Here is a 27,769-nt window from a genome sequence, read left to right on the forward strand (position 1 = left end):
ACCTAACAACGTATTAAACGTGGACGCAAGAAGGAATAAAGGGATTTCTCTTACGCTTCTTTCTGTTTCTTCCTTCTCTTTGTACCCATTCCATTATTGTCGCATTGCTTTGCCATGTCGTCTTATACATAGGGTATTAAAAAAGGTGCAATTCTTGCGCAGAAGTTCTCTTAATTAAGCCTAGGAGAAGGTACACGAATTGAGGATCGATGCATCGAAACGGTTCACCAACTGATTGGCATTAAGCATTAAAGTAATATTATTATTTTGTTTGCTAATAAGAATTTTCTTCGCGATTGATGCCGCCAGTTTCAGGGAATAAACCGACAAATGTTCGCTCTATCATATTGGATGGTTGCTTCTGTTGTTTGTGGATCTTTCGTTTGGAGTTACTGCATTTCTTTTTTTGGTATACTAGCTTGTTAGATTAAACAACGTTGCCTTTAAGTAGTGTATTACAATATATCGTCCCTCGGAATGCCTATGGCACCGGTACACACAAACAATTGCTTGCCATCAATTCAATCTTAAATAATATTTTGCACACACACTAACACACACGCACACACATACTGACACCGATTTCCATATATAGATAACACATTATAGATAACAGCTCAGTGAGTAACAATGATTGGTTTTGTGGGGGGAAAAGATGTAAAAGCCTATTTTCCCCAATGTTTTGGTTCCCTTTTGGTGTGGTGTGTACGACGCACACGATTTGAGCATATGAGCTTTCGAATGTGTAAGAACACGTGTTTAACACAGTGTTTTGTACATAATTTTCAACCGATCGTGCGGCGGTCCGACCCGAAACACCGGATGAACACCGTCCTGGTCGAGATAGTCCTCGTACTTGACCTCGTGCCTGGTGACGAACCCGAGCGAGCTGGCCACCCGTTGAGAGAACAGCCCCGTGGCGTCGGTTTTCATTAGCTGGGTGGAATAAAAGGGGACCTTTTTGTTGTATTTCTGTTCCAAGAAATAGGACTTCAGACTTACCTGAAATCCGTTGGTGCGTGCCACTTCTTCACTTTTTCTCATCAACTCCTTCGCTAATCCTTGTCCTCGAAACCTAAGCCGCAGGAGAAAGGAGCAGTAAATTACTTATAAGTCTTCTAATTGTTCTAGATGCACACACACACACGTACTTCGAGTCCACCGATAGGATGCGTATCTCAAAGATGCTCTCCACCGAAAACTGCTCAAACAGATCGATCTTCAGATTTTCCTCGTACAGGAGGGTGAAAATTTTGCGGAATTTCTCATCATCCATCTCGGCCAGCCGGTCGAGGGCACGGCCCGTATCCTCGTTGCCGTGCAGTATCCCGTTCACGACCACTCCCGCTATCTGGGGTTGAATTGGGGGGAGGGGAAAAATGGGAAAATATTACTGACATTCTTTGCATTCCTCCACACCACACCGTTACCCCTCCTCCGTCAAGCAAGAAAAGGGACACGACGCGCCGTCGTGTCGGGACCAAAGGGATTATAACCAACCTAACACTAACCTCGCCACTGTTCGTCACTGCCATGACACTAATACCGTCGCGAAGGCTCGAGAGACTGTGCTTCTCCAGCAGCGTGTGCCCATCGCCGGGACGGCACAGACTGACGGCCTTGTTGAGGGGCTCGTCGGCAAAGAACGTTTGCCGCAGATGCTGTATCACCTCCGGGAACCACGGCTCGGTAATGATCTCCATCCGCAGCCCGTTGCTGTTGTTCGCAAGCATTCTAAGCGCTTAGTTTACTGTGCAATTTAGGGAAAGAGGATAGGAATGAAATTAAAGCTTTGATGTATAGGGTTTCTTTTAAGAACTGTTTCAAAGGACGCGACTTAATGTCACACTGAACGTCCTTTATAAAATAGTTAATTAAGTAATAACGTTAAGAAAACAAATTTAACAAGATTATAACACTTTTTGTTGGAAACAACGATTACCTTATACTGCACACACACAAAAGTAACGCAGGGAAACTCAAGCTCAATGATAATTCTGGAGCAAAACTGCTTCTTCACCCACTGTCTATGCGTGCTCACCACAAAATGAATAATCCTTGGCAGAAAAGTGGAATGTGCTCGACAATAGAGCAGCGTGTGGAGCGTGTGCTGGTCGGTGGACCGGGCCCCCCCTCTTTTCGATTCTCGAGAAGAGGAATCAATTCTCGCAGCCACAAGGACACAACTAGTAGAATATGACAATGGTCTGTTTAGTGGCAAAGGGGCGCAGGGACATTGGTTGCCCCGGGGGTTGCGCGGGCAACATTCTGAAGGGTCGCTCGGGACGAAAACAATCCCTTTTTACGCACTTTCTACGCATGTCCTGGTTTTTGCTACTGCTCCGGCTGTGTGTGTATGTGTGTGTGTCCCCACCGTTCCTCGGAGCACTACTCCGAGGGCAGCGAGTCCGTCGTCGTGCCCTGAAGGGCTTACTCGGGAGGTTTTTGATCCGAACGCGATGTCATCGCCTCTGGAGGCTCGCCCTTTCAACAGGTGGTTTTGGTTCGGCACGGGTGAAAGAGGGTTTTTTTTCTTATTGCGGCATCATACATCCCCCGGTGCCTTTCGGAGCAAGCGTACAACGGCGTTCGGTTCGGTGCCGCTGTACAACAAAAAACAATTTACAGCGGTACGGCGGCACGGAGCGAAGGAAGCGAAAGACACAAAATCTCGTAGCCCTTACATGGTTTTTTATTTATTTTATTTTAATTAAAAAATACTTCTTCTTTTTATTTTCTTCAGATAGTATAAAAAAACATAAACGAAAACAATCGAATCATTCCAAAATTCTTCCCAGTCGAGCAGTGCTGCCAGCCCACCAGCAGAGGCAATGTGGTGAAATCACGTGTTGACACCACCGTCGTCGCTATGGCAACGCAACTGGACGTAACAACATACGCAAAAGGGAAACAAACGCAAATCGCATTGCCGTGTGTTATTGTTGTTCTCTTTTCCAAAAGTAAGCTCTTCAAGGTGTTTTATTTTGTGATAAATATCCGTTCGTTTTTTTTTTGTTTTGTGTGGTCTAATTTTGCGCTACATAAAAAAAATAATTAAGTAGTTTAATACATCCGTACAAAAAGCAAGACAATATCGTCGGCACAGGACGCTCGCGCGTGTGTCTTGTGAGGAGTTATAGAATCGAAACTTAACAAACACGCTTTTGACGCCAGAATCGCAACGCCAACAAAACAAGGCACTGTACCGCACAGGAACTTTACATCGCGCAAGGAAACGGAGCGGAGGAAAACGCAAGTCAACGAGAGACAAAAGAAGCGGTAAGCTGCTGGGTGTGTTCAACCTACTAGCCTATAATGAAATCTACCTAAGCTACTTAAATATAGCCAGTACGAGTGCACTGAATCTCGTTTTCTCGCTTGCACGGACACGCAAGATGGCTCCCCGTTCTGCGGGTCGTGGATTGTGGTAATTAGCGCCTCAGTGTATCACTTTACTTACTACCTCCCTTACGGTAATTTGAGTATACTTCGCGGCGAGTGATATATCCCGCCCCACACATTCCCGGTGTTTTATACCGCTCGTAACCTTTGCAATGCGTACGTGAATGTCACGGCGGCAACCGACAGCAGCAGCTGCTGCATCAAGCCACCCCGGTACGGTTGCGCACTAGCGCTATGCATCAGATACGCACCACCGGTCGGCTCGAAGAACCCATCGCTCTTGTCGCGCATCATTTCCTGCCGATTGCGCAAACTCTCCGTGCCGTCCTTAAACAGCACATCGCTGCGCCCATCGAACAGACCGTAGAGGTTAAATGCTTCCGCCTTCAGACCGTTCCGGCGCCCGAAAAGCTTGTCAATGTCTTTGAGCGCATTGTAAATCTCCTTCTGCCGCCGCTCGATCGTGCCGTTGCTAATCATGACGCGCCCGACCGCCGTCCAGCCGAGGTAGCAGAGCGCATTGTGCTTCACCGGTTTGTTGAACGGGCAGAAGATGGTCCAGTCCGTGGGTTGCTGCTTCTTGTCCGGCCCCTTCATGCTTTTGTACGTTTCGTAGCTCACGAAGGCAACGTCGGCCACCCCGTCCTGCAGGCAGCGCATGGCACCGTCCTCGCCGTCGTACACCGCCGAACAGCGGCTCGTACTCTTCCAGTTGCACGAGCTTTCGGCGAAGAAGTTGCGCACGTCGCCGATCGAATGGTTTTGCAGTGCGGTCAGTACTGCGGTGTGGGCCGCTCCCTCGAATTGCGGGAAGCAGGCACGCCGGTTGCGAAGATCTGGAAGAAGAGTGTGGAGAAGCGGATCAATTTTGTGACCTTACAAATGTCTATAATTTCTTCAAAAGCTTACCATAACCCGATCGAAGATTTGAGCCACGTGCAACGACCGCCACAATGAGATACTTGTGCAGCGCATTCGACGAGTACTCGTACAGTATCGGACGCAGCCCGTAGTCTCGTTCCGCCCGCAACGCACTGTCCTGATCGACGATCATCACATCCGCATCGCCCGACCGTACCTTGGCCATGCACTGGTCCAACCGGTCCACCCGGATGCACTGCAACCCCGGCTCGACCCCGTAAACACTCGCCACCTCCTGCAGCCACGAGCACTTGTACATCTCGAGCAACGACTTCGTACAGAACACGATCGATCGGCTCGGACTGCAGCCCGGGTTATTGTACGCGTCCTGGAACCCGACCGCCTGGTCCAGATAATCGTCGACCGGTATGACCGTGTCCAGTGTCGTGATATTAACGTGATACGTTTCCAGCACCATCAGCAGCGCGTTCTGCCAGCTGTTGATGTCATCGTGGGACAGCTTTGCCACCAGGTCCTGCACCTCCATTGCCACTTTCCTGTCGAAAATCGAAAGCGCATCGTGTTAGCAGAGAGGGGGATGAAGATTCTTATCACGAGACTTAACACTTACGACTTGGCAGCAATCGCTGGCCAGGGTTTCGCTACCCACACGCACGGTTTGCGCGTGTTGAGCGGCTGCAGATGCCCGTCCGGGCAGAGAAAGCTGTACTCGGACGGGTTCGCTTCGGCCGCCAGCCCCGAAAAGCCAAAATGACTGCGCACGTCATCTAGGCGGGCCCACGCCACCTCACCGGCACCGCTCGTGAGACAGTAGAGCGGGCCGCGTCTACCCCAGTGCTTGTCGCCGATTCCACACTGGTACGAGTTGTAGCACAGTTGGCACAGTGAAGGGTACTTCTTTTCTGTTGAGATTGAGAAGAAACAATATCGAACAGTTAGGAAGAGCATTTTAAGGTGAATTTTGCGCTTATTACGTACTTAATCGACGATCCTCGGTTGGATCCGGTACCCAGGGTCCTGCACGGCACGACGGTCCAAAGAAGGAGGACACCGATTTGAGTCTCGATTCGACGGGCGAGAGGTCTTCCTCACATTCTCGCGGTGTTAGTCTCGTTTCGAAGTACTGGAATATGTTGGAAAAATGAGAATCAAAAGGTGTTCTGTTATGACTACAAACAAGTTTGTGGAATCTGGCAACACAGGCATTTTGAAGAGATGACACTTCAAGAAGGCTTTCTTAGGTCGATTGAAAACATTGCAATTGCAAGCTCCCAGCAACTTCCAAAAACTCCGTTTTAAAAGTAGCAATTTTGTTTTGGAGGAGATTTAACGTTCCAGAGAGGACTTAAAACTTGATTTTGGAGGCACCACCCTCTGTTCGATGAAGATCCTGTACAAAAATATCAAGGAATTTCAAAGATGCTTGAAGTATTGTAGCCAGACATTTCCCAGCAATTAACTGCAATGGGAATGATCCAAATAATGGAATGTTGAGTCGCAATTTCAAATGATGCTGCGAGACAACGAACATCTCTTGAACTTGTGAGCAACTGCTCCACTGATATTTGGAAAAAAGCACTTAGAAACTCTGCAAATGGAAATTGCTAACATCCTGGCTGTATAGCCTAGGCATTGATCTTTGAGATTATAGTCTGTTTTAGCCGTTAGAGCATGATCTGGCTCACCAGTACTTCTCCAATTACGAAGAAGTTGGACCAATGGATCAATCAATGGATACCTCCCAAGGAGCCGACCTTTTTTCGCGATTTCTCCATACATTACCAAAATGATGGGAATAAGTAGTAATTATCCGCAGAAAAAAAACTTGGAGCATTGAATGTATTACCAAAAATTCCAGTAATTTCGAAGCCATACTTACATCAGCCAGTACCGCCGTCCAGTGGTTTTTCAGCCCATGCCCGGGATGGCAGAATTTGCTGCCCCGCAGCTCACGAGCCGTATTAATCTCGGCCTCATTGTCAACCACCACCACGATCTCATACTCAAAGTGTTCTGCAGAAGAAACCAACCAAGCAAAAAGAAAAAGGAACAGAAATTAAAGAAATGCTCGAGAAAGGCACCACCACCGATGGCCGACCCACGCATGCTGGGAGGGCCCCCGTAAACTCTGAACTTGACATTGAGGGGCTTACCGGTGTGAAACCTCAGCTCGCTGGTAACCAGTATGTCCACGCCCGACCAGCGCGCGGCAAGAAAATCTTCCGGATAGAAGGCGGCAAAGTCGGCCGCGCCCTTGTGTATCTTGCGCAAGCAGTCTAGCCGATCGAGCCCGTACACGCACCGCACGTTCGAGGCGGCCTCCAGCGTCGGGCAGTTCTGGGCGCCCTTCTTGTAGTTGCCGCCACCCTCCACGATGCAAACACGCACTGGAAATTCAAAAAATAATCGGTGAGAAAAAGCAAAAAGAAAAGGTTGAGGTTTGAGTTGCATCGATGCTGCAAGTAAGCACGAGAAAGTTTCTCGATAATGCCGCTAGTTGGAGCTTTTTTCTGTCGCTGTGTGTGACAGATGAAACGGAGGATTGTGAACGATATAGATTCAATTGCTTCTGACTGTCTCGAGCACACTCGCTACGGGACTTCCCCGGTAAAACGGTAAGGTTAGCAGTATGAACAACTACTCATTAGAGCAAAACGTGGTCGAGATATCATGTACGCAAGCGGAAAAAACGGATTGCTATGACAACCCGCAGCGCAGATCGATGGTTGGTGTACTTAGATTGAATTTCAGGTTTTTGACCGCCCGACATTTCTACCCAAGCGACCTTCAGTAACGGAGGTGAGGAGAGATACAAAACAATGTAACCCAACAGGTATTTCTGTAGGAATGCGCTTTGGTGACAAGCCGCGGTCCCATGCCGGAATGGAGTTGTACTGAAAAATTGGCTGCATTTTAATGATTTATGCCGGCAGCGATAAGTCGCATTAATTTATTCTACTTCGCATTCTGCTTCCGTGGGGAGACTTGGGGTCTGTTTTGTGTTAGAAGTCGCCATCTATTTGTAACGCTCCAGCCGGCAGTGAATACAATTAACGTAAAATCATCATTTTTCTCGCTTCCTGATTAAATTAAACACGCTTCTAAGTGTGTTTAATTACAACAGCAACAACAAAAAACTCCAACAAAGAAGTGAACACAAAAAAATATGGCAAATCTTATGCAATCCGATTCCACATCAAATCGAATCCCACCGCCCGACAGACAATGCCAAAATGTGGATCACAAACTGGCTCTCGGACGGCCGAAACAAAAGTGAGCCGAAAGCCCAAGTTCGTCAAAAAGTGAAAGGATGCCATAGCCGGTCCCGTAGCAGTGCCGGCCGCTGCTGAGGCCAGATCAAGGTGTACATAGAGACAAAAAGACACACAAAGCCTGGGTGGGTGGGTAAAATACGAGAAAAGATAAACTCGATAACATTGGCCTCGTTCACAGTGCTTCGGACAGGACATGGTCCGTTACACTCCCAGTGTGTCCTTGAGATTGGGGACCGTTTGCGATGCGAAACGGGAGGAAAGGACGGACAGGTTGGCAAGCGAAAGTGCTGAACTTTTGGTTCGCAGACATGGCGGGACCAATTCGAAAGGGACACGAACACACACCCCAATCGGAAGATCACTTGTTCGACACACTTCTTTTCTCGCTATCCTTGTCAATTGTCACTTGGAAAGGGAAGACGTTAATGCGCCGCAATGGCTCCTAATTACCCAATTCCCCCCCGGACACGACTGTTCCATTATGCAACGGAATGGAGTGATAATAATGAGCACCCTCGCCGACGAAGACGATACTGGAAGGGAATGTGCGTTCGTAACTTGCACTAGCATTGAAATCACTTGTTCTATTATACCACCGCCGAAGCGCGCGCGTGAAGGTACGGAGCGTGTTGGCGAAGAAAACACAGACACACTTTTGCCCCCCACAAATCACCAATCGCGTTCACCATTCGTTTTTGCAACGTCCAAAAAAAAGCGTATTGCAACACAACTTACACTGTTTGGAGGTTTGTGATTTGGCGTCGATCGCGTGCAGCAGAGCCAGCAGAATGATCGCGGTCTGCGTCAGCCTTTGAAATTGAACCATTTTGTTGTTGTTAGTTGGTTTTATTATTTTCACTACTTCACTGGGAAACTATTAACTACAAATGCTCTTTAATGCTAATTTTCTTGTTGCTTGTGATCAAGCAATCGTAACTTAATTCACACTTCACACACACTGCTTTGTGTTCCACTAGTCACTTTTGACCGTGGTTTTGGGGGTCTTTATTATCTTTCTTGTTGTTGTTTGTTTGTCTGTCTTTGGAGGACAGCTTCTGCTTGCAATCCCTCACTCGCTCGTACGTTCGTAATCCCTCGTCTGCGCATTAAAACCACACGCGAGCAGGATACGTTCACACACAGAGCGCGCGCCGTACACGCGTTCGCGATCGCAAACGATCTGACGGCTGCGGTACGGCTGGAACGTCACCGAAGCCCCTCTGTGTTTTCTGGTAAATCCACCGACTCCGCACACACACACGCACACCCAAACACTGGGCCCTCTAAAACTATACCCACACAAAGCCACAGAGCGCGCGAATGCGTCGTCGCGGAAACAGGTGAGCCTACACACAGTGGTCAATGGAAAGTCCGCGCACAGTCCCCTGTGCCCACTTTGTGGGAAGGGGGGGGGGGGTTTGTGGGAAAGCAAACCAAAACAACGTGCTGCGCCTTACCCACCGAGAGGGATATTGACCACTACGTGGACGTAATTCCCCCGAGGGGGTAGGTAATATGTGTCGCCGATTTGACCACTAGTGTGCGAGGAGGTCTGAGTGACGCGAAAATGCGACCCCGTCTGTGTTACAGCCCGATCATGCGTGACATTAGGATTGGGTTTTTGGATTTATGCAACAGACAGATGAACGCAAACCAACGAAAAATTAGAAACACACACAAGGGAGAAGAACGAGAGACAGAAAAAGACAACGAAAAAGGGGGAAAAAAGACAAGCATTTAATAGCTAAAACCCGTTTGCGATTGATATCCAAGGGCGATGGGGGACGCATTCGGAAGAAGATCGAGACGCGAGCGCACGCTAATGCATCTCGCCGTGTGCGGCACGCATCTTACGAAATACCGCATTTGCATGCTAAACGGAAGGGAGGGCACACATGCTGTGGTGGATGGTTTGAATTTTGGCGATCATCTTCGGGGGCGAGGTAGGCGAGCAAATAATAAAAAAAAACGCAAACTCTCATACCATCACGATCGGTTCCGGCGAGCGGTAAAGGGAAGGGAGGTCAAAAATCTTTCCCCCTGAGTCACCACCAGCCAATGTTTGACCATGAAATTACCGGTTCTTCCCCCCGCACGCACACACACATACATGACCGCCCCGGTTGAGGTCAGCTGAGAAGGAAGGTGTAGCTGAAAGCTACTCGGCGAGGGTTACAGTGCGTTGCGGAATTTAGACAGCAGGAAAATATTGGATTATCTTGTAGATTTTAAATTGTTATTGTTATTATTATTTTTATTTTCATTATTATTATTATTAGTATTATTATTATTATTATTATTATTATTATTATTATTATTATTATTATTATTATTATTATTATTATTATTATTACTATTATTATTATTATTATTATTACACTTTTTTTTGAAGTCGCTTACTTTTGGCTATGAATATGTAATGCTCGTCATATCGCCGTTTCTATTTGTTGCTAGGATGTACATATTTTGTCTTTTTTCTCTATTGTTGTTTATCTTTCTCTCTCCAAATAATGAAAAAATGCACTGAAAGCGAACTAAAATAAGGCTATTTTGAACATGTTTTATTATTTTTTCATATTGTTTTGCGTCAAAGTAGTAACGTGAAGAAAATATTCGTTATAGAATAAATATTAATTTTTTATAGTTTTATTTTTCTTATAATTTTGATATTTTTTTTTATTAAATAAAAACATTTAAAAAATATGTTTTATTTTATTAGCTTATAGGCATGAAATGATCACTCATGATCGCACAAAGAGCAGCATCACAATGTATTACCAAATTACAATCCCTTTGTATTGTTTGGTAATATGGCTTCCTTTTCATATTAAATAACCCTCCCCCACCCCATCGTTCACGTGCTCATTGTGTGTGGCATTAGCTGGCTTAATCATCTTATCAAAGACACACCACCATGCGCTGCCCTTAATCCAGTTCCACCAGATGCAGTTTCCTAACCAGACCGGGCCAGGCGGCCCCCGTACACTGCTACAATCAATCATTAAAAATCGATACGTCTCGTATTTTCGCGACCAATTTTCACGCTTGCACGAACGCTGCTGTAACTTTATTACCGTGGCCAAATGACACACACCGACCACCGATCAGCGGCGATTACGAAAGACTGGTAAACCGAACACCGCGGCGGTACACTTGGTAGCGATCGTGCGGCGGCCTGCTGGTTTGCCCGCGATTGCCCGCGAGCGATTGTTGTAAGGGTAGCAGGCAGACAGGCACGAAATGTCCACGAATTTGCATGCCAAAATCTGCTGGTTAAAGTGCCCATTAAAGTGCGGCCAGCGATTGTAAAGGCAATTGTAAGGGCAATATCGTTTCTGCAGTTGTGAAATGTTGGCAATAATGAGCGACCAATGTCTCACGAAATCATACATCCAGATCACTATTACTATTGCTTTCTTCCCACTCCACGCTGCTGCTTCTTCTTCTAGATGTCTTTTGGCCCTCGGAAACCAACCATACCGTCACGGCCTTCCCGTCCCGGTGTGGTGAAAAAACCCATCAGCAAACCGGTAACGAAGAATGAAGCGGCAGCAAAGCTACAACAGCAGCAAGCCGTCAAGCCGAAAGGAACATCATCCACTGGAGCCGCTTCCAAGAAGACGATTGCACCCGTTGCACCAAAGCCAAGCCCCCCGAAACCTCCCACCCCGGAGCCGGTCTATGATTATGAGTCGGATTTCGAGTCCGATCAAAGCATGCCCAGCCCAGCGGGCGGCTCGTCTAGCACGGAAAGTAGCGCCGAGAATACGGAATCCAACAGTTCCTCTTCGGAGGGAGGGGACGATGAAGAGGAAGAAGATGAGGGCGAGGAGGAGAAAAGGGAAAGTGTGCCACTGGAAAGGGAACCAAACGTTACGGCACGTCCCGAGGTGCATTTAAACACACCATCGATCATCCCCAGAAATGCAAGAAGCGTTGACATTTTGAGTAAGATCTCCCTCAACGACATTACGGTGCAGGTGTACCGGTTCGATCCGGAGGAGTACGCGGAGCTGAGAACTAGCTTCGGCATTACCAGCACGGTTGCGTACGGGAAGCACACGCAGACGGACTGCGGCATGGTGTCAACGGCTTCGCAAACATCCGCGATCAGTGTACGCGATCGTGCGACTTGTATGCATGAAGTGATCCGTTCGCCGTACCACGTTGAAGAGGAAGAGGAAGGGATCGATCGCATGCATGGAGCTGATGGGGAGGAGGATGAGGTGCAGAATTACAGCAGCTTGCAGAACATTCAGCGTATGTTTGGCACGCTTAACGGTGCGCTTGAACGACGATTCTCCAAGGTCAGTGGTGGGCCGAGATTAATGCCCACCGCCGGACACGACGGACGAAAGCAAAGCCAGCAACGAAGCATTCTGCAGCTACTGCGCAAAGCTGCACCGATCGTTGAGACATTGCTGGAATCGAGAAGAACTCGAAATGAAGAGGATAAAAGCAGCACCAATCACAGACAGCAAGATCAAGACGATCGGCTGGATGTGGTCCGTTCGTTCGATGCTGGCAAAATGTGTCCCGAGTTTGAGATTAAGCTAGTGCACACGAAAGGGACAGATGCGCCAGAGAACATCACCTCTTATGTGCTTGAATTTTGGGCCCGTGGTACCTACTCCCGGCCGATGTACCGATTCTCCTCCTGGTCTACGATCGTGTGCGTGGACTACGAGTTTCGCAACAGCATGATGGTGTTCGGTGGTACTAGTGATGGGTAAGAAAATGTCACTCGCCTTGAATATGCAGTGGTAAATGAGGTTGTTTTTGCTTTCACTCTTACTCCAAAAGGACCTTGCAGATGTGGCTGGGAGATGCCGATCGATGTCACAGTGAGGTCTTGCCGCCGCATCAGATCGTAGCATCGAAGGTGCCTCGGAAGCACACGCTCAGCTGCTGGGAATTGGTAGCTGTCAAGGTGCTTCCAGTGCCGATCGTTCGGGACAGTAGCTTGGAGATTGGAAGTGAGAATGCGTTCAATCAGGTATGATGCGGATTTCAATCCATCGTGACAACCATTGATCAAGATCTCTTCGTTTAGGTATTTGGACTGTTCTCTACCGGGATCATCGTCGTGTGGAACGTTCAGACACAGCAACATGGCGCTGTCCGTGCAGACGATGTACTGAGTGCAAAGTTAGGCCCTCCAGGCGTTACGCTGGTACAATCGAAGGTGATAGACTTAACCAGTCGTATCGGTGGCCGTTTGCCGCACGATGCTTTGCGTACTTTTGAGAATCTCCTGCTGCACGATCATCATCAGATGGTAATGTCTAGCGGTCATGCCGTGATTCGGCTGAGCCACTTTGTCCAATCGGAGTACGATCCTGTGCTGTTGATTCAACCTGACTCTTGTAAGTGACTCATTCGAAACGAACGGCCAGAGTATGAAACGGCCGTTCGCCAAAATCCGTTCGCTATCTCCACTCATTTGCACTCACGAGTGAGTGACGTCACTCACTTTTCAATAAGAAATCCGTTCGTTGCCGTTACATTTGTAAGACGTTCTCTAAACAGAACGTTGCATATGTGAGTGACTCTCAGCTGAGCTACCTTGTTCCACTTGTGTTCTGCCTCACAAGGGGGGAAGAGATGCAGAACCAAATTTTGTCCATTTTTCATCCAAGGTAACTCAGCTGACAGTCCTTTTTTTAAAGGAAGTAGAGGACATTCGTATCAAATTGCTCTCTCCTTTCTGCTAATGTAGGTATAGGAAACGTTCTGTGTAGGGAACGTGTTAAAAATGTGTCAGTCCACTATATGGGACGAAATCCACACAAGAATCCGCGACGCAAAACCTCGCGGATTTCTTCCCATACAAACGGGGACGAACGGATTCCTCAACTAAGCGCCGCTACTCTCTCATGAGTGCAAATGAGTGCAGATTAGGTGTCGCGTCGAACAGATTTCAGCGAACGGATTCTATGCTCTGGCCGATACTCTCATTTTGTAGTGAGCGCCGAACGGATATCGGCGAACGTGGTGCATGCTCTGGGCGTAACTCTAAAAAAGGGGAACTAACTTCCAATGTCTCTCCTCAAACACTTCCAGCTCACTCGATCGTTAATCTGAAGCGGATGGTACAAGCGAACGATACACTGTTTGTGCTGTACTCCAACAAAACGGTGCGCGTGCTAAAACTCTGCACCGAGCCGGGTGGCCGTGAGTCGGCCCAGAACCACCATCACAAGCACGACGATCAGCCGCATCTGATGCTGAGCGTTTGCACCAACAAATCCTGCACCATCCAGAGCATCGTGCACGATGAGGCTAAACGATACGGTAACGGGAACGGAGCGAGTGAAGGTCGAGCGGATGGTGGTGGTGGGAGGACGCCGGTTCCGAAAGTAACCGATCGTGGCGAGAAAGGAGAGGGTGAAGCGTTCGCCAAACCACGCTTTCACCACGGCCAGCAGATATTGTTTTTCGATGCTCAACATCCGGACGGTATGCTCAAGGACGTGTCGTACCGCGAGCGAAGGTTGGTTTAAGTATGGCGAAAATTGGAATAAGATTAAACATTGTGTGTTTTTTTTCTTAATCAACTTTATTTTGAACGTAATACAACACCATACATGTGTAGAAACAGACAACCAACTTTGCACTTTGCCTTACTTCTGATCGGTCGAGAAGCGATGCACCGAGCGTGGTGCCTTGATCATCGCATTCGCCCGCTCCATCCCGACCATCTCGGTCAGCTGGTACGTGTCGTACCGTGTGTACACCACGGTCACCGTCATCGACGCGTCGTCCACGCCGTCCTGCGGGTTCTGATTCTCCTTCATCATCAGGTTGACCAGCTCCGGGTAGAAGTGCGGGAAGACGGGCGGCCCGTAAAAGATCAGATGCCGCACGCCCCGTATCCGGTGGCGGCGGAAGAAGTGCGCCCGCTCCGAGTACAGCAGAAAGTGCTTGCTGCCGTGAAAGAACATATCCCGCGCCCGCGCAATCTTCCCGTCCGGCGTGTACTCGCAGATCTGCGTGAAGCTGATTTCCTCCTTCTTGAAGTGGTTGCGCAACCGCACATAGTCGAAGTAGCTCGGCACGTAGATCATGCAGCGGGCCATCGCGACCGTGCGGGCCTGCGGCAGGATCACGTTCACGAAGTGCGCGAACCGGGCCAGCCCCGCCCCGTCCAGCGTGCTCGTCTCGACGCGCTGAAAGTTCTGCGCCACCGGCACGACCACGCGCCGGATCGTTCCGGCCGCCTGCTGGTCGCGGCGCGCGACCGTCCGCACCTTGCCGCGATAGTTGCGAAAGTGCTTGTTGTAGAGCGAGCGAAAGTCGGGCAGCTCGAACGCGGACAGCAGCACCGACTGGCGGTAGAACTTGGACCAGCCGGACAGGCACCATTCGCGGACGCGCGAAAACTCCGTGTACTCGGTGCTCTTCGGCTGGTGGTGCAGATGCTCCATCACGTGCAGCAGGTGGTCCCAGTTCTGGGCGTAGCACACCTCCGCCTGGTCGACGATCAGCAGCTCGATGCTCGCGAGAAAGTCGTAGTCCCGGTACTTCTCGCCCTTCGCCCCGATCGCCATGCGCAGCCCGAGCGGGGACGCGATGATCACGTCGGACGAGTAGTACTTCGCGTACAGCTTCATCGTCGAGCGGTTGAACGCGATCGACAGCCGGAAGTTGTCGTCGATGTTGCCCGCGAACGTGCGCTCGTAGTCGGCCGGTTTGGGGTTTTTGCGCGGAAAGGCCATCGACGCACCGCCGTACTCCTCCGTGAAGCGCTTCCAATTGAGCACGCCCTTCTCCTGCCCCTCGCCCGCAAACAGCCGCTTCAGCACGGTCACGCACTGCAGGGCGGACTCGCGGAACGGCACCACGATCAGCACCTTCGGCCGTACGAAGCCCTGGTCACGACACTCTAGCCCAACGGATGGCTCTTCATCGACCGTCGCCACCTTCAGCTTCCGGCGAAACTGATCCTCGGCTGGCTTTTTCCTCTTCCGCCCTGCCGCCTTCGCCGCCTGGAGTTTGACCGTGTGGTGCTGCATCTTGCTCACTGCCTTCAGCACGTGATTGAGCGCGTGCAGACAGTACACGTACCGGAAGCGGTCCGCATTCTCGAAGCTGCGCTGCGTCACGTGCAGATCCTGGTACGCGTTCAGTATCGCGAACGTGTCCCGCTGCAGCGCGTCGAGCGGCTCGGTAATGTTGCGCGCAATCTTGTCCTTCACGTGCAGCGCCTTCCAGTCGATCGGCGCGTCCGGATCCGGGACCGTCGGCAGTGTGCCCGGTTTGGCGTACCGTTCCGTCTCGAAGATGCCCCGCGGTTCCGGGCGCTTGCCGACGGTGCCGCATTTTGGCAGCTCGACCAGCACGTTGCCGAGCCCGGGAAAGGACAGCTTGGACTGCTCGACACGTGGCCGCTCGGCTGCAATCGTTTCCAGCATGGCCGGGCTCAGGTTGAACGCCGTGTGCTGCATGTACGGATCGTTCGTCTCCGCACCATCGTCGTCATCGTCCGTCGACAGGTCGTTGGGGTCTTCCTCCTCTAGCTCATCCTCCTCGTCCTCTGATTCGCTCGCTTCCGATCCCAATTTAAGCGCTTCATCTTCATCTTCATTTTCTTCCTCCTCCTCGTCAGCCATTCCCGCTGTCTCGTCTTCCCCGTCCATCTCTTCCTCTTCCCCCATTTCCTCCTCGTCCATCTCCTCGTCGACAGGCTCTTCCTCCTCGCTTTCGTCCGCGCTATCAATCACCGTCCGGCCCAGCGGGCCGTTAAACTCTACCGCCAGCTCCTCGAACGCTGTTCCATCCTCACCGTCCACTTGTCCCTCCTCCTCCTCCTCCGAGTCGCTCGAGCTGAAGGCACCCCCACCGAAGGACGCATTCGACTCCTGGCGGTACTTGCGCTCCGCCTCGATCTGGCGCTTCTGGGCCTGGGTCGCTTCCTGTGCCCGCTCGATGTGCTTGAGGCTGCGCTGGAAGCGAGTCGGTGGCGGCCGGCCGGCCTGCTCCTTCTTCAGCTTCTTCTTCATGTCCTTGCTCATGTAGCCCTGCTGCTGCCTGCCGCCGCCACCCTTGCCCCGCGGCTTCTTGAATATCGAGCGCCGCGGACCCATCGTGCCCGGGTTGTTTCCTTCGGCGCTAAAGCACGTGGCTACTCACTTGGCTGGGGAAAATCAAACTGCGTCAGGGGGATGAAGTTTACCGAACGATGAACGTAAGAAATAAGTTTATCAAGGAACTATTTAGATTGGTAAGATATTTGTAAGCAATTTACTACACTTTTGCAGCCTTTTTTCAACGACGGCCGCTGTTTGTTTACGTTTGACCACGTTTGAACTGACAGCTGGCGCGATCTGGCACGATGGGTAAAATATGGACATTTGTTGTATTTTTTTTTTTAATATTTAAGTAAATTCGCTTAAATTACAGTTCAAATGCTCTTTGTAAACTTAACAGAAGTCAATTATAGAAGTAAAAAAAAAGAAGAAAAACAATAAAATTGCTTCACTTTTTTGCTGACATTTTGTGATGATTGGCAACGTTTTTTTTCCAAGCGAAGTACCAATTATTTCCTTTTACTTATCGCTTCCCTTTCATGAGCTAAACAACCGCTGAAAGCAACACTTTTTCAATAATCGTTCGTCAAAACCAATTTCCCACGGACCGTGCTCGGCAACATTCCGCTGGATGACAGTGCTCGCCGCAGTTGTGTCAACCCATATGGTCCGTCTCGTCTGTAGTGCGCGGTGTGCAGTGTGTGTGTGCGGTTGATAATACACCAGTAGCGAGAGCGATTGGTTCTCGGTGCCCACCAGGTGGTGGGAGCAACATTCGCCCTTTCTGCCCAGCACGGTATCGGACGTGTGCAGGCGCAGAGGTGTTCCGTCCCAGTTTTCCTCTTACACCCGTCCCCCTTCCCACTGCCCTCAAAATGGTCAGCGACAGCCAGAAGCGGAAGGCCATCCGGGAGTTCCTCATACCGGACACGCTGAAGGACGACATCGCCTACTGCCAGCGATCTTTGCGGGACTGTGTGAAAGTGCATCAGGTGGGTACGGCTGGCTCGTGGCAGTGTGTGTGTGTGTGTGTGTAGGTGCGTGTGTATATGCTGTGTCGTGACGAAAAACACGTTCATCACCTGCCCATCAAAAGAATAGTGAAATGTTAAATTGTGATCTTTTCTTTGTTATCGCTTCCTTTCTCATTCTCGCCACAGTATTTCGCCCAACGATACAACAGTTTATCAGCAATACAGGTAGGAAGTTGTCCCAATCCACGTCCCTCCACCCAAAAAAGTAGGCGCTGTCCTTTAACTAATGTGTGTCTCTTTGTGTGTCTGTGTCCTGATTCGATCATCATTTGTCAGCAGCAAGGGCAGGTGAAGCAATACTTGCTCGAGCTGGAGGACGAGATGCGAGCGATCGGGAAGGAGCAGAGCGGGCTGGTGCAGGATCTGGCCCGGCGGCTTAAGCACTTCCAGCGCAAGACGGCCACCGAGAAGCACATCGAGCTCGGCGATGACCTTGCCAACGGTTACGTCGCCTGGGTGCTGTCGAGCCACGCGGAAATACAGTGCAGCGCCGCGTACGTCCCGCACGCTGTCTCGGAGCGGCTGAACGAGAGCCAGCTGTACCAGAAGTACCCACTGCTGAGCTGCGCCGCGACAGAGGCGGCCACCGCCGCCCAGCCGGAGCAGGAGCGCAAGCCGGACACTCAGCGGCTGCGGAAGCGACCGGTGCTGCAGACGTCGCTGCTGAAACCCAAGGAGGAGCGTGATCTGCTACACAACAACAACAACACCACTGCCTTAAAAGAGAAGCCTTCCCCGGCGACACGATCGCCGCCCTCGTGCACGATGTCAACGCCACCGCCGCCCGTGCTGCCCGGCCCGGCCCGGACGGGCAATCGACGCAAAACGCCGCCCGAGCAACCGCTGGTGCCGACGAAAATGCTTCGCTCGCGATCGACTACCCCGGTCGTGGTTACGGTGCTGAAGCAGGAGCCGAAGCAGGAACTGGTAGAGCCGGAACCACCAACAACAGCGGTGAACGATACGGAAGATCGTGCAACGCCGCCGATCGTTATTCGCGAGTCGGCTGCGGTGAAGCGGGGCCGTAGCAATCTGCTGCAAGCGCTGAGCAAGGTCAAAACGACACAAAAACCGGCCACAAAACCACTGCCACCAACAGCAACAACCACATCGACAACGAGCCCACCCGGTTCGGCGTCCAAGAGCGCCCGAAACTGTCGGGCCGGTTCGGTAAGCGCTTCGTCCGATTCGTCCAACTCGCGTGCATCGACACCCGGGACGAGCGGCGGCGCTGCTGTCCCGCCGAAGCAAACGGACGAGCCGGTATCGGCCGAACGGTTGCCACCGCTGTCGTTACCCCCGCTGCCACCGGAAGAACCGACCGGCACGCTGCCGACCAGCATCGACGAGCTGGAGCAGTACAGCTTTCTGAAAATGTTCGCCCTGCACACGATCGAGGACAGCAACTTGCTGAAGGGGCGCAAAAACGAGCGCAAGCGTCGCAGCTGCTGCAGCACGGAGCGGAAGGAGTACCACTACGGCCGGTTCGACTACTACGAGCAGCAGTTTTACATCGTACAGAAGCGCCGGTATAACGCCAACAAGCGGCTGCTGTACACCGCCACGTCGGCGGAGAAAGCGATCAGTGCGCGCAAACCGTGGGCAGGTGGTGGGTTGACGATACCGCCGTCACCACCACCGCCTTCTTCTTCTTCTTCGCAGCCGGTGCAGGACACGCCGGTGGTTGAGGTGAAGCCTGCCCAACTGGAGAGCGTCTGCGAGGAGGAGCTCCAGCCCGAGAACAAACTGTGCTGCGTCGTGTGCAATCAAATCGGTATGTATTGCTTTTTTTAATTATTTACTAGTTAATGTGGTCAGGTTACAGGGTTACGCATTTTAATATCAAAAATCCCCTTCACTGTAAAGAGCACGCCGGAAATAATGGTCTCGAAACGCAATTAAAATAACGTACTTATGACGACGGGGCGGTCCCGTGTTACGGTCGTTAACTCGAACGACTCAACAACATGCCCGTCATGGCTTCAAACCTAGAATGAACCGTCGCCCCGTAATAAGGATTGACTATCAGGCTGTGTGGTAATGAATAAAGTCTCGAAAACCTGTATAGGTCGGCTTGTCCGCGTAGGATGTTACGCCAAATAGAAGTAGAAGAAGAAATTATGACTACCCCTTAAGAAACCTTAACCCAAAACCAAGCCCATACTGGTTCTTGCATCAATACATCACCTTTTTTGGTTCAAGAACTACACATGACCATATGCCGGTTCACTGACCATAACCAAACTGAACCCATTCCGGTCCAGGAACCAATACTGAACCCATTCCGGTCCAGGAACCAATACTGGTCATACCGGTCTAAGAATTGATCCTGAACCCATACTGGTCGTGGAACCGATCCTGATCCAATACCTACCCTCGAACCGATCAGAAACTCATACCTGCCCAGGAACCGATCATGAACACATACTGGTCCTGGAATCTATCATGAACTTATACTGGTCTTGGAACTGATACCGAATCCATACAGGAATTGGAACAGATACTGAACCCATGCCAGTCCTGGAACTATCTATGAATCAACATCAGTGCTGGAACTGAAAGTAGACCCATAAAGTACCTGGAACTGATACTGAATCCATACCGGTCCTGAAACCGATCATGAACCCATACCAGATCCAGAAATAGCTTCCTACTTCATTTATTTGTATAAACTGTATCTGGAACGTTCCTGATTTGGATTCGGAACGGTACTTGGTCCTGGTATGGAACCGTTACAACCGTTTGGTATATGAAACCGATACAATTCCACTTCCAATCGACAAAATATACCTGGCAGTAAATTAGCCTAGCAATTAGCGTAGGAAATTTAGCAGAATTCGTATAGTGATATTATTGGATAATTAATTAGAATTTTCTGTTTTTCCAGCAGGAACCAGCAACGAGGAGCTACGCGCGTGTGCAGATTGTAGCAATAATTATCATCTCAGCTGCCACCGCCAGGTGGACGAAGTCGATGGCGAAACAGAACAAAAGACAGTGCCCAAACTCGCCCAGCCCGCCGAGGATGGCAACGGTGGCGAGGAAGCAAATGATGGGCAGCAGCCACCGGAGCAAAGCAACCGGTGCCCGGCATGCCTGGCCTTAGCAAGCATCCAACAATGAGGCTCCACAATACTCGGGACCCGTGTGTCGCCTCCCTGTTAGTTGAATTTTCTGTTTTTTTTAGTAATTATTCTTGATATTGTATGATAATGGGTGTGTTAAGCGGAAGAGCAGTTAGGTAGCGAAAATTAATAATAGCAAAAGGCAGGAGGACTTCTAACACATTAGTTTATAGCCCTCACACGTACACGCGAACGTGCAATAAATCGGAAACAAGATCATGCAAACGTGGTTTCACGCACATTTTATGGCAAATGATAAGATTTTGGGGTGTATTTTACGATTGTTTGTTGTTTGTACGTTTGCTGCCGTTGGGCAAGTATTTTCCGAAAGGGGCAGTAATGGTTGTTTCCGCAACCGCGCAGCATTCCTTATGCCTTATCCAGCGCTTGCTGCAAATCGGCGATCAGATCATCCACATCCTCCAGCCCGACGGAAAGCCGAACCAGTCCGTCGGTGATGCCGAGCTCCTGGCGCTGCTGCAGCGGCACCGACGCGTGCGTCATCACCGACGGCAGCTCGGCCAAGCTTTCGTACCCGCCGAGGCTTTCTGCGAGCGTGAACACGTGCAGCGCCTTCAGGAAGCTGCTCGACTCCTCCAGCCCGCCGCGGATGTAGAACGACATGATGCCGCTGTGCCCGTACGTTTGCCGCTTGGCCAGCTCGTGCTGCGGGTGGCTCGGCAGGCCCGGGTGCAGCACCCGCTCCACCTTCGGATGCGTTTCGAGGAACCTGGCAATCGCCAGCGAGTTGCTCTTGTGACGTTCCATGCGCAGGGCGAGCGTTTTCAGGCTCCGGTTGACCAGATAGCAGTCGAACGGGGATGGCACAATACCGGCGGCTAAAAATAGTGGCGTTTGATAATATTACATTATTATTGAGTTTAAAGTGCAAGTAAGAGAAGAAAATGCTCACCATTTTGCAGGAACTTCAAACGTTCGTACACAGCCTCATCGTTCGTTACCATGGCACCCATAATGACATCCGAGTGACCGTTCATGTACTTCGTCAGCGAGTACATAACGACGTCCGCGCCCAAATCAAGCGGGCGCTGCAGGTACGACGACAGGAACGTGTTGTCCACAACCACCACGATCTAGAAGAGAAGAAATAATCATTTTTCCATTTTCAAATCTTCTATAAGCAGGCCCAAAAACCACTTACACCCGGATGCTTGTGGGCGATCTCCGACACCGCCCGTATGTCCACCACCTTCAGCAACGGATTGGTTGGCGTTTCCATCCAGAACAGCCGCGTGTTCGGTTTGATCGCTTGCTCCACCAGCTGCATGTTGGTAAGATCGACGAAATCAACCTCAATGCCCATCTTGAGGGCGACATTGCGCAGCAACCGGTTGGTGCCACCGTACAGATCGTCACCGGCCACGATGTGGTCACCGTTCTGCAGCATCGTAATGATGGTCGTCGTCGCACCGAGCCCGGACGAGAACGTTAGCCCGAAGCGTCCATTGTCCAGCGAGGCAAGGCAGCGTTCCAGCACGTCGCGCGTTGGGTTTCCGCTGCGCCCGTACTCGAAGCCCTAGAGAAAAGGGAATGGATGGAAATGGAAAATGGTGTTTAAAACAGTTCTTTCGACGCAATACTCGGTGGCTCTGGCCGTACCGCATGCTGCCCCGGACCGTGCTGCTTGAACGTGGTGCTCATGCTGATCGGTGGCACCACCGCCATGCTGTTCCACTGCTCCGGATCCTGCCCAACGTGGATCGCTTTGGTGGAGAAGCCCTTCGGCTGGCTGAGGAAGCCATCGCTGCTGCATTGGAAATTGGTAAGAAAGCAAATGAAAATGATATTATTAATTTTAAATTATCTGTACTGCTTTTAGTGTGTGGGTTTCATCAGCTGATTAATAGTTACGCAAAAAAGAGGAAAAAACGCGTGTTTTGATTGGTGCCAACGGTGTGTTGTGTATCCGTGGTTTCGTATTTTCTTCGCGCTGATAAGGAATGAGGGGGGACTGATGAGACACAGCGGTGGTACACACACACATTTTAATATATGGTGCGGTTTTTGATTTTACTTTTTCTATACTTCACCCGCAGATATTCTTATCACTTTGGGGTGTGTTGTGTGATGTGTTTGACCACTCTTCGGTGTTGTGTATTTTTGCATCCCGAAATATTTAAAGTACTTTATTGTGTACTGCGCGCTCCTCTCCATCAGTGTTTGATTTCGAGACAAAAAAAAGTCTGACGTCAGTTGTTGTAATAAGAAAAAAAAAGACTTTCTTGAGTGATTGTGCCAGAGCACAATGGAATAAGGATGTGACTGTCGTGAGCAATTTTGAGCAAAATTGGTTCCTCTTGTAACGCACATGATATGGCGCGTTTTTTTGTTGGGGGACCGATCAGCCGATTTAAATGGCGCTCCAGAGAACGACAAAATGTATGCGTCTGTGTGGTTAGGGTCTTTTGCGACCCTTATCAGCAGCTGGTGATAGTGCCAACTCTACGGCTGGGATGAATGATGATGGGCATTACGCTTATTTAAGAATCCTTTCAAGTGCCAATTGGAACGAAACGCCGCCGGTCGCACCGCCAAACGCACACGTCACACGCAGGTTCACTGGACGTGATTGACAATGAACCTTCAAGTGAACGTGTGCGTTCTGGAGGTGCGTAAGGGACTCGAGGGTTCGGGCGCAATCTGGGTGGGTCTATTTTCGCGAGCTTTATCTGACCCTTATCACGATCCCATGATAGATAAAACACAGTGAATAGCATACGATTAAGTTATCAGGGGATATCCAGGGTAGGGTGTGTATGTACAGCCAGAGCAATTTACGACTCGTTTAGGGCTTATCTTACCATTTAAAGATAACGGATAAAATGTCCACTACAATTCGAAATGAATGTTAATGAACCGTAACCGGTACGGGACTGTTTTCTGTGCTCTTTGGGATTCCATAGAAGCCACTCAAAACGCACGTAATAAGATCCTTTACAACTTACAACCTTTCTTCTTTTCTTGTGTGGTTTAGTATTACGAAAGCCACTCGCCGCTCGCCATTCATAGTTGTCTAGCCGGTGTACGTTTTCCGGGGGATCCGGTTTTAATGGCAAGGGCTACACACGACAAAAGTGCATCGTCATCCAATTGGCCTGTTTAGCAGTGGCAGGGGAGGACGATAACTGACCACACATGTAATCATCTTCATCGTCATAACGCGATACTTGCTGATTTGAATGCAATTAAAACAGTAATTTGCTATGCCAATTGTCGTGCGTTTTTTCCACTTTCGCGAGATGGTTTATGAATGTATAACGAACTTGTATTTATCATGATTTAAAAATTGGTGGAATTCCCTTCGCTAAACTGTTATTGGAAAGTCCGTTCGGTATCGCCGCTGTTTGTAATTTACAGGGTTTTCCAACGGTTCTCATAACTGTGGGACACTTCCTTGACTTTCTTTTTGGAAGTGAACTTCATATGTTGGAAATTGGATTCTATAGCACCCCTTTTGGACAGACTCTTTGGAAATTCCTATTGGAATTGTCATACAAGGGTTGCTATAGTCCAACTAGAGTCCAATTCCCATTACTTTAAGTTCATTTCATATAAGAAAACGTCAATAAAGTGTCCTAAAGCTATGAGAACTCCTGGAAAACCCTGTAAAGCTGCGACAACAAATCACAACACCATCACCTGAGACAAGTGGTAAACAAATCTGATAAAAATAACACCGGCCATTCCGGCCGGTCCCATCCCGGGGGAATACATGTGCAAATTTTGACGCGTACACACTTTCCAGCAGTGAGAATTGCCGTGTTTATGTGCAAATACAATTAGCGTAATGCATTTGTTACTTGCAAAATGTTTTAACATTTTGCATCACTTTTCCTCTTTTGCAAATTGCGTCACTCCGTACTACATTCGACGTGTAAATTTCGCGGATGTAAACAAACGTGTCTCTACGCACCTGTTTGATTGGGCCATTGCTTCACGGTAAATGCTGGTTTGAACAGATTGAACAGAATGTAACAACACTCGAAAACGGCAACACTCTGAACGACGAGCACACGGGCAGCACACCAGGTCCGTCTCGTGCGGCGACGTAGAATTAAATGTCCAGCGACACGCGGCCGTCTCGCACGATCATCGAGATCGACGGTACGAATCACGCAATTTTTTTAGCGCAGAATCTGCGATGTGGGGGGAAAACAATGGGACCGGGAGTGCAAGGATGAAGGTCAAAATATTAATTTGGGTTTTTATTTTACATTTATATTAAGGGTTTTAGTGAACATTTGCTAAATCTAAATTATGTTAACCGCAGAGCAAAAGCAACTGAAATTTGTTTCCGCTGTTGGGTAGCGATGGCGGTTGGTTGAATGTTTGAATAGCCGTTGCAACAGCAGTGTTCTAAAATAATTATTTTAATATTTTTCCGTGATGATTTTTAAACTGAATGGTGGTTACACCTTAAAATTATTTTATTGCCTTTTGTGCGCTGGTTTTATGAGAAAGTAACAAATAAGGACAATGAATTAATTTTAAATTTCCATCAGCACATGTACCACAGTTGATTCGCCATCGATACAGGGTGATTCGTTAATTTCCCTCGAAAAACAGATTGTTTCGATCAATTTCTACGATTCAATACTTTTAAAGATAGCGGATTACCCTTAACACATTGTGAATTGCTATATTCTCTATCTTATTGTTATGAAATCATTTGCTTTTGGGCGATTTCAGTAAAATGTTTCTAATTTTTCAAAAACATTACTGAGAAAAGACAATAGCATAGCACATTGAATTCTCCCAGAAACCAACTCGCCGCCTAAAACGCGCCACGCAACTGTCAACTGGCCCACCCGTACTGTCAGGCAAAAACGGAAATGAGGTTTCGGCCATCGGCCTTCTGACAGTTCTTTTTCCGGTGAAATTTGTTGTTTAGCGGACGCGTTGTTCCACGGTCTGCTACGAATTCCTCGTAATTTAAGGTACGGAACCGAATCGGACCACCGTCGAACCGGGCACGAGTGGACGAACAGCATTCTGCAGTGTAGCTAAATACGTTATTTCTTTCGTTTCGTTTTAGGTAGCCACAATGGTAAGTGTGTGAGAGAGCGCAGTCGTGGAGCTCGCCGGAGGAAGGATATCAATTGTGACGGGCGGGGGGATGCAACATCCACCCGACCCTTACCCGCGGCATTGAGCATGGCATTTGGTGTACACCTGTGTATTGTTGTGTTAAATCGGCATTGTGTTTTCTCTTCTTTCTCCCTCTCCCTCCCGTCGTTGTGTGCCGTGCGCCACCCTGTAGCCAGCGAAGGATGAAAAGACCGCGAAGCCCGCTGCGGGCAAGGACAAGTCGAAGAACGTGATGCGCGATCTGCGTATCCGCAAGCTCTGCCTGAACATTTGCGTCGGCGAGTCCGGTGATAGGCTGACACGTGCCGCCAAGGTGCTGGAACAGCTGACCAACCAGACGCCCGTCTACTCGAAGGCCCGCTACACCGTGCGCTCGTTCGGCATCCGTCGTAACGAAAAGATTGCCGTCCACTGCACGGTGCGCGGTGCCAAGGCGGAGGAGATCCTCGAGCGTGGCCTGAAGGTGCGCGAGTACGAGCTGCGTCGCGACAATTTCTCGCAGACCGGCAACTTCGGCTTCGGCATCCAGGAACACATCGATCTGGGCATCAAGTACGATCCGACGATCGGTATCTACGGTTTGGACTTCTACGTTGTGCTTGGCCGTCCAGGTGAGTGTGAGGCGCGCGTGTGGTGTGTGTGGAAGGAACCTAATTGTTGTTTAGTGCGCAAGGATCAATTTATGCTCAAATGTGTGTAGTGATGGAAAAAGTGTTAATCCTTCATTTTTTGTGACTGTTTACATCGTGGCAAACAAGTGTCCTCGTTCAGCTGTCAGTGTTTTTCAAACTCAAGCCTCTGTTGCACCTTAATTAAACGTTTCTCCAACACTTCCCGGAGTCTCGTTCAGTCCGGTGCAGAAAGCGAATTTGTCCCCCGGAAGTCGGTTTCGGTCGTTTTTGCTCTGGCCATACCGATTAACGTACCAATTTAATTGGATCAGGGTGTACTGAACAGCAACGATATAGAAATTAGAATACAGAAAATACGCACAATTCCTTCATTTCATCTATTTGCTGTGATACTGACTGTTCTAATGTTTGTTTTCGTTTTCTGTTTTGCAGGATACAACGTTGCCCAGCGACGACGCAAGATGGGCAAGATCGGCTTCATTCACCGTCTGACCAAGGAGGACGCGATGAAGTGGTTCCAGCAGAAGTACGACGGTGTCATCCTGAACAGCAAGGCGAAGTAAGAGCCCGGATACGCTCTTCCTTATGCACGTGTATGTGTGTTGCGAGTGCTTCTAAAGTTTGGGTAAGACAGGTGTGCCGCGGAGGAGGCGGAGGAAGGACCGGAGCAGGTGGGCGCGTTTGAGAAAAGAATAAACAATTTTCATCGAAGCCATCATCGCCGAAGGTTTGGGTGAAAATACGGTGTACAAAACCTACATATTAGCGTGTTGTTGTGTTGCTGTGAGGCATCTCTTTCTTCGTCACTGAGTGTAATGATCCGAACTGCCCTTACCGACACTAGAGGAGAAACAACGTCAAGGACACGCCCCGGGGAACAACTTTCAGTCAACCACTTCTAAGCAAACGGTCGTGGTGATGAAGCCGGAAAGTTCAGCAGAATGTCCGCTCCGACATAAACGTCGATTTTGATCTGTTTATTTTACTGCAGAAAAATCAATCTCGCCATCATTTGGAGTCTTACGCCAAGTATCCGGCAACTTAGGTCCCTAGAAAAGAAGGACCCTGTTGGATAAAACTGATTCAAGTTCACGAGTCTGAATGAATTTACGAAATGGTTCAATGTTTCTGAATCTCGATTGGAAAGACTCATGAATCTCCAAAGATTTTTGAACCTCGAAAGACTCATGAGTCGGGTAATATTAATATATCTCGAAAGATTCACGAATCTCTAGTGATTTATGAATTGCAAGAAATTCATACATCTCCAAGGATTCATAG

The 27,769-nt window shown here is 49.4% G+C and overlaps 6 protein-coding genes across 8 annotated transcripts; 3 read left to right on the plus strand and 3 right to left on the minus strand.

Moving 5' to 3' along the window:
• Positions 1 to 229: 229 nt before the first annotated feature.
• LOC120903965 (transferrin-like) lies at positions 230 to 9,138 on the minus strand. The gene is made up of 11 exons (XM_040313651.1): positions 8,295 to 9,138; positions 6,438 to 6,671; positions 6,164 to 6,297; positions 5,263 to 5,407; positions 4,895 to 5,186; positions 4,312 to 4,820; positions 3,626 to 4,238; positions 1,512 to 1,734; positions 1,152 to 1,351; positions 1,003 to 1,075; positions 230 to 936 (listed from the first exon to the last, which is right to left on the minus strand). Exons 1-11 carry the CDS (start codon positions 8,383 to 8,385, stop codon positions 760 to 762), a joined length of 2,691 nt encoding a protein of 896 aa, XP_040169585.1. The 5' UTR covers positions 8,386 to 9,138; the 3' UTR covers positions 230 to 759.
• A 1,260-nt stretch (positions 9,139 to 10,398) lies between these two features.
• Positions 10,399 to 14,156, plus strand: LOC120900775. The gene is made up of 4 exons (XM_040308229.1): positions 10,399 to 12,288; positions 12,363 to 12,555; positions 12,613 to 12,925; positions 13,623 to 14,156. The coding sequence occupies exons 1-4, from the start codon at positions 11,009 to 11,011 to the stop codon at positions 14,060 to 14,062; spliced, it is 2,226 nt and encodes a 741-aa protein (XP_040164163.1). The 5' UTR covers positions 10,399 to 11,008; the 3' UTR covers positions 14,063 to 14,156.
• Positions 14,106 to 16,924, minus strand: LOC120900774 (digestive organ expansion factor homolog). Its single transcript, XM_040308228.1, has one exon. It carries the CDS (start codon positions 16,643 to 16,645, stop codon positions 14,183 to 14,185), a length of 2,463 nt encoding a protein of 820 aa, XP_040164162.1. The 5' UTR covers positions 16,646 to 16,924; the 3' UTR covers positions 14,106 to 14,182.
• A 335-nt stretch (positions 16,925 to 17,259) lies between these two features.
• Positions 17,260 to 20,972, plus strand: LOC120900778 (cadherin-related family member 5-like). 2 transcript variants are annotated; one of them, XM_040308231.1, is made up of 4 exons: positions 17,260 to 17,580; positions 17,749 to 17,787; positions 17,902 to 19,396; positions 20,513 to 20,972. In XM_040308231.1, the coding sequence occupies exons 1-4, from the start codon at positions 17,464 to 17,466 to the stop codon at positions 20,743 to 20,745; spliced, it is 1,884 nt and encodes a 627-aa protein (XP_040164165.1). In that variant the 5' UTR covers positions 17,260 to 17,463; the 3' UTR covers positions 20,746 to 20,972. The 2 variants fall into 2 exon arrangements, with proteins under 2 accessions (XP_040164165.1, XP_040164164.1); XM_040308230.1 differs by having other exon boundaries at positions 17,261 to 17,580; positions 20,510 to 20,972.
• Positions 20,973 to 20,974: 2 nt separating this feature from the next.
• Positions 20,975 to 24,888, minus strand: LOC120900779 (cystathionine gamma-lyase). 2 transcript variants are annotated; one of them, XM_040308233.1, is made up of 5 exons: positions 24,682 to 24,888; positions 22,368 to 22,512; positions 21,910 to 22,284; positions 21,661 to 21,841; positions 20,975 to 21,586 (listed from the first exon to the last, which is right to left on the minus strand). In XM_040308233.1, exons 1-5 carry the CDS (start codon positions 24,696 to 24,698, stop codon positions 21,117 to 21,119), a joined length of 1,188 nt encoding a protein of 395 aa, XP_040164167.1. In that variant the 5' UTR covers positions 24,699 to 24,888; the 3' UTR covers positions 20,975 to 21,116. The 2 variants fall into 2 exon arrangements, with proteins under 2 accessions (XP_040164167.1, XP_040164166.1); XM_040308232.1 differs by having other exon boundaries at positions 22,368 to 22,515.
• A 694-nt stretch (positions 24,889 to 25,582) lies between these two features.
• Positions 25,583 to 27,246, plus strand: LOC120903583 (60S ribosomal protein L11). Its single transcript, XM_040313102.1, has 4 exons — positions 25,583 to 25,705; positions 25,804 to 25,815; positions 26,029 to 26,467; positions 26,921 to 27,246. The coding sequence occupies exons 2-4, from the start codon at positions 25,813 to 25,815 to the stop codon at positions 27,049 to 27,051; spliced, it is 573 nt and encodes a 190-aa protein (XP_040169036.1). The 5' UTR covers positions 25,583 to 25,705; positions 25,804 to 25,812; the 3' UTR covers positions 27,052 to 27,246.
• The last annotated feature ends 523 nt before the right edge of the window (positions 27,247 to 27,769 follow it).

This window comes from Anopheles arabiensis, chromosome 3 (genome assembly GCF_016920715.1).
Source record: "Anopheles arabiensis isolate DONGOLA chromosome 3, AaraD3, whole genome shotgun sequence".
NCBI classification, from domain to species: Eukaryota; Metazoa; Arthropoda; class Insecta; order Diptera; family Culicidae; genus Anopheles; species Anopheles arabiensis.